Raw genomic sequence first — 6000 nt, 5'->3', positions numbered from 1 at the left:
CCTCTGACAGAGGCACAGAGGCACCCTGGATCAGTTTGGGTCTCTGGTTTTGATCAAGAACGTAGACAGAGGTAACTGCTGGATGTTTCTCATAAAGAGAAGTAGCAGCTTTTCTGACAGTAGGGTCATCCTGCATAATGAGGATCTGCTGGTGGTCATACTGTGTGCTATGATCAACCGCTCTTTGTGGGATTTGGTAGCGAGAAACTGAGTCAGGTTGATTCATGACCTGGTAGATCTGGTGATTCCCCTGCTTTGTTTCTAAGACTGCTTTAAGGCCAGACACAGTTTGTCCATCTTCTGAAACTCTTCCAAATATCTTCACTACAGTGTCGCTGTCTGCTTCTGGGACACATGAGACATTGAACAGGCATTCTTTGCTGACTATTACTGAGTAATGAGGATCCATGCTGTACTCCTGCTGGACTTGTATCTTCTGGTCATCAACGTGCTGGAAAATAAAAATATATAAATAATTCAAGATAAATAAAGGTCAAGATAATCATTTATGAGACATATGGTATCTCACTCCATGTTTTCTGATGAACTCTTTTAATTTAATTTACTCTTAATCTTTTTTTTATTTAACACAGAAATATGTGTCACTAGAAACTGAATTTAGATTTTAATTGAATTTGCTCAATTTAAATAGAATCATTTTAAATTAATATTAATTTTAAATATTAGTTTAGAACTAAATTCCAATAAACCTTAAATTTATGAAATTGAATTAATTTGCAGAAAATCTATTTACTTTCACAATTGTCAGTTTTCACAATTCGAAGTCAAGTTGTTGAAATGCCTTGTGGAGGTTGAAAGTTTGGCATGTTAATGTTTTTATTTAGTAGGTTAAACTGTTCAAATCTGTGATAGCACGCTCTGCGGCTAATGTATCTAACATCTATTATACACAATAGAGTTCAACAGAGCGAGCTCTTATGAGCAAGACACTAGAGTTAGATTTGTTTAATTATTAGCGCTACTACTTTAGTAGTTAAGGTTATACAAACCCATATAAACAACAATAGATCACATAAAAGTAGTAGGATGTTATTTTTGCAGCAACTTGGATAGTTGCCGTTACTTCTCTGGAGCAATGTTGGAGTATTTAATACAGTGACATTATTATCTGATGGCGCCCTCACTCAGTGTATTAGGGTAGTAGACTTATTGTTGTTAGGTCCCGAGTTGTCACACTCTGCATAGCGAATGTGTCTGAACAGCCGTCTCTCTGAGGAAGAGATGAAGTTTACTGTGTGTTTCTAGATAAATATGTCTGTTTAAAGGCTGAAGTGAGAAAATGGCTGAAGTCTTAACATCCGTGCGCACTAAAGGTGAAGGTTGCACACTCACGCTCAGACAGTCAAGAGAAACCGTGTGAACTGAGCCTGTTCTCATCTCAGGGCGTCCAATACCGACGCTTTCAGAAAAAGTGACAAAGCTTAGTTATTTGACGCTAAAGGTACCGTCGGCGTCGCCAGGTCATTTTTCCGGGGCTTTAGTAACTCAACAACAACAAAAATATGTTCCATATTAATATGCAATAATCCTCATGATGCAGCCTGTCTAGCAGCTCTTCAAAGAGCGGAGGCTACTCACAATGATATTGGTACATTTTGTTTTAAGTTCACGTAACGTGAATTTCGTGATTTCGATTTTATTCTTGCACACAATATTACGACTTTTGTCTCAAAATATTATTCTGAAAATGTCAGAGAACACAGATATGTGTAACATGAGCAGAAAAACTGGTGAAACACTATTATGCTCCGTATAGCGCCTTTCTTTTCGACCATTTATACACTGGCAGAACAGCCACCAGGAGAAATTCAGGGTTCAGTATCTTGCCCAAGGACACTTTGACATGCAGCCTTGGGGACCCAGGGATTGAACCGCCGACCTTCCGATTAACGGGCAACCCGCGCTAGCTCCTGAGCCACAGAATGCAATCTCAACATCACAGAATCTCACTTAGAAAAGTTCACTGGCCAACAAACAGTTACAGTCAAAATCAAATGTCCTGTTGATAAAAATGATTTCTCTCTTTTTGCACTTCTTGTAGCTGTTGCCATACCTCCACTTTGGAGATGACTAGACCGATTCGCCAGAGACATATAAGGACAGCAGAGCCCGTAGGAAAGCTAAATCCAAGAAGAGATAGTCTTTAATTTCTCCAAGACACAAATGGCCTTTAAATACTAAGGTGAGACAAAGGCCATTTCTCCTTCTTCTCAAATCCAAACCTATTGTTCATTTTCTTCTCCTAAGGAGGAAAATAATTAATGAGACTGAGCAAAGTATTTCCCTCAAGTCTCAACTATGACTCCTGCTGCTAAATGCTCCGTCTCACCGATTTCTCCGAGAGAATTTTAGGAGCAACACATGAGAAACAGGTCAGACAACATTGAAACTGAAATGAAATGAGAATCACAATTTCATCTCCTGAGCTGTAGAAGAGCTGCTATTCAGCAATAACGTAGTCCTGCAGCAGGACTCTCATCAAAAGTACAGGGGGGCTGATATTATTATTCAAATTAATTTACTTTCTGCCCATAGGTTTGGATTCCAGTATTGAATTCAGTTCTTTTAAAATCCACCAACCTGTTTTATCTGAGTGTCACAGGATGTAAACCCCTCCTCACACTGCTGCAAACTTTGGTCAACGTCCACCCTGAAAGAAGAAGAACATGTTTATTAGAGAGGCTGCGTTCACACAATAATTACACAGATTCAGTAAAACCTGATAAAGACCATGTGAAAAGTTAACGATTTAAGATTGAGAGAACTAAGAAAGAAGAATAACAACTCATTGGTATAAATGAAATATTTTGCATAATTAAACACATTTTTAGTTGTATATAAATGTTATTTGTATAAAAATGTCAATCCATATCGAATCTAAAAGACATGATATACTGTAAGATCTTGTTCTTATTCCATACTGTGATCGATACGTCTACTTGAGTTTTGTTTTTACTCCAACTTAATCTGAGGATTATTTATTCAGTTTATCGATTCATGGAGATTAGAAAACTTGTTCTGTTCAACTAATTGCCTAAAACCCAAAGATGTTCAATTTAATATAACCCTAAGACAAAGGAAATTATTAATTATCACTTTTGAGAGGCTGGAACCATCAGATGTTTGGCTTTTGTTCTTGGAAAATTACTAGAATCAGCTACATTATTTGAATGGGACGAAGAGCAGTCTTTTCAGCGGCATCCATGCAGTGGTTTGTTCCGCACAGACTGAATAAAAAAGTGGATGTAGCCACCGTGATGTCACCCATTGGTTTGTGAACTACCGTTTTGAAGCCTTGAATTTGACATAGTGGCCGTCGCCATCTTTTATTTTTGGATCCTAGTGACCATATTTGGACAAAAGGGTGGACCCGTGGAGGGATATGCATTGCTATGCCTGACAGGTCGCCGTGGTAGTGACTCAGCTTGTAGCCCCGCCCTAAAGCCTCCCCTGCTTCCTGGTCTCTGTTCCTCTAAATGGGACCATAATTTACTAAATGAACATCATGCTGTGTTGAAGAAGACTTGAAACTAGCGACTGAGACCAGAAACTCATCAGGAAAGAGTTTACTGAGGGAATAAATCAGCTGACAAGTAGAAACATTTTCTCAGACTTCTATACAATCACACTTCTTTCTGCAGCCGGTGGAGTCGCCCCCTGCTGGTCGTTAGGTTTAAGCACTTGCTTCACTTTTCAGACCCAGAGGTTCCTGCTTGTTCTGCCTGAGAGTTTGAATGAAAGCATTTTAACAGATCTGAACCAAAAAGCTTAGATGAGGACAAAGAGTAAATGCATCCTCTGCTGGATCTCTTAACTCTGGCCCCATGGATGGATGTGTCCCTAAGATGATAAAACAGTTCTTGTTTTATTAATTTTACTTGATTAAAAGCACACTATCAACACACTAACTAACAAACAGATGTGTAACCAAGTACAGTACAAGTACTGACACTAGAGCCTGACCGATATATACCCACGGTGATCACAGAAACTACACTTAATGAAAATGTTTCAGGCTTTTAGCTCAGTTTAACATATTTCTCTTGCAATTCTGTTGTTTTAGTGAAGTCGATCTTTGACCTTTTGCATATAAAATGTCGTCCCTTTATTTTATCCTACCAGACATTTGTGTGAAATTGAGTCATAATGAGCGTATGAGTTATTTACTTGTGGCCAAAAACGGGTTTTGTGAGGACGCAGTGACCTTTTAACCACAAATTTTAATCAGTTCATCCTTGAGTCTAAATCGACTTTTGTGCCAAAGGAAATGAAATTCCATCAAGTTGTTCCTGAGATATTTATCTAAACATTTCTCCAGATACCTTTGGTCTGAAGCGTTCTGGAGCCTTTCGTGAAACATGTGTTCAGACAGTCCTCTGAGGCGGTGCAGGGCAGCGATGTCGGGGCCGAGCTCCTCCCACTCATCATCTTTCACCTCTGAAACAGAAATGTTATACTTTGTATGTAGGTGTTCCTCGTGCTTATTGGCTGACACTTTATTAAAATGTAGCAGCAGCTCAGTGAGTGTCTCCTGCAGTATTAACCCACACTTACTGTCACTGTATGAGTTAGTTTGTTATCGGAGTTACGAGGTTTCCTGACAGTGTTTTGGTTAAAACAAATCAGGGAAGTTCAGTATTTAAAGAGATCCCTCCTGGTAAATGGCCCCTGGGGGACACTTGGTCTGGGCCTCAGTCATTGCAGTTTTTCTCAGATCAGAAGTGAAGTCACTACATGCCAAATTGTTTTTGCAATCTGTCAGCATATTTCTCTACATGACTGTTCGGCTGTCGGGCTACAGATTCTCATCCACATCACAACGGACACATTTACAAAAATAAAGTCTGAGGGCCGTTTCCTGTATTAAGATATTTCTGATCTGTAAAACTGTCTCGTCTTTTTCTTTTCTGTATCACAAAGACGTGCTCTGACAATAAATTACAGTACAAACAGTAAAGTCCAATCTCTTGCAATCAACATCCCAAATACAGTAATGTGTAACTGCTGTTTGAACAGTTTTGAGAAACACTCAATGTTTTTGAAATGTTATTGATAGACTGAGAATATCTGGAAAACACAGATTTGTCATTGATTTCTCACATCGTGTCTTGTTTCAAGCTGTTTATTCACCTTGTTACCTCGGTAACCGCTGGTGTTGCCAAATCACAGATTACTGAAACTTTAAAGATGTAGAAGAGCCTGAACGTGTTAAAATGTAAAATATTTCTTACCAAATAGTTCAGTGAGGCTGAGGAGGCTGAGGAGGATCAGGAGACTCAGAGTCCTCCGGCTCTTTATCCGACCGGCCATCATTCTGCAAAACATTTCACACTTCTTATAATGAATTGATCCTTTCCAATTATTACTTCAGCTTAACGTCTGGTTTCCCTCTGATGTCCTCCTGCTGCTCTGCCTCAACTCCTTTCCTGACAGACAGAGAGCTTTACAGTAACCACTGACTGCTGCTGCTGTAGCTGTCAGTAACTAGTTATCTCAGTTAGCTGTGCAGCTAGTGGTCCTGTTAGTTTAGCTGACTCTGCTCTGGGAGCTTAGAGCCCCGGCCTAAAAAACAAATGTTACACAAAGGCAATTACGTTTCTCTGAATCCTACACCAAATTAGTCCACTGTTGTCAGCTGCTTCCTAATGTCTTCTTCTATCACTGACACAAACCTGGTTACATTTCACCGCACCAGCTTGGAGAAGATCCCTGACATTACACAGAGAGGAAGCTGAAGGAAAACTGTCTTAATGCAGCAGCTCATGACAAACACGTTAGTTCATAATAATAATTAATCATTTATCTGACACTTTTATCCAAAGCGACTTACAAATGCTATATATCAGATGTTGCAAGTCTCTGGAGCAACTAGGGGTTAAATATTTGCTCAGAGACACATCAAACCCAGGTCTCCCTCATCAAAGGCATGTGTCTTATCCACTGCACCACCGCTATCCAAAATTGTCCAACTATTTGCAT

General features: G+C 39.4%; 1 protein-coding gene across 1 annotated transcript in view; it reads right to left on the bottom strand.

The window, feature by feature from the left end:
- LOC123960355 overlaps positions 1-5331 on the bottom strand; it is an 8033-nt gene extending 2702 nt beyond the window's left edge. The window contains exons 1-4 of the mRNA XM_046035037.1: positions 5253-5331; positions 4344-4458; positions 2602-2671; positions 25-451 (exon numbers count right to left, since the gene is read on the bottom strand). Coding sequence (XP_045890993.1) covers positions 25-451; positions 2602-2671; positions 4344-4458; positions 5253-5331 — 691 coding nt within the window. The remainder of the gene's footprint in view (positions 1-24; positions 452-2601; positions 2672-4343; positions 4459-5252) is intronic.
- Positions 5332-6000: the final 669 nt, after the last annotated feature.

Source organism: Micropterus dolomieu, linkage group LG21 (genome assembly GCF_021292245.1).
Source record: "Micropterus dolomieu isolate WLL.071019.BEF.003 ecotype Adirondacks linkage group LG21, ASM2129224v1, whole genome shotgun sequence".
Lineage (NCBI taxonomy): Eukaryota > Metazoa > Chordata > Actinopteri > Centrarchiformes > Centrarchidae > Micropterus > Micropterus dolomieu.
This window is presented reverse-complemented; position numbering and strand designations above follow the sequence as displayed.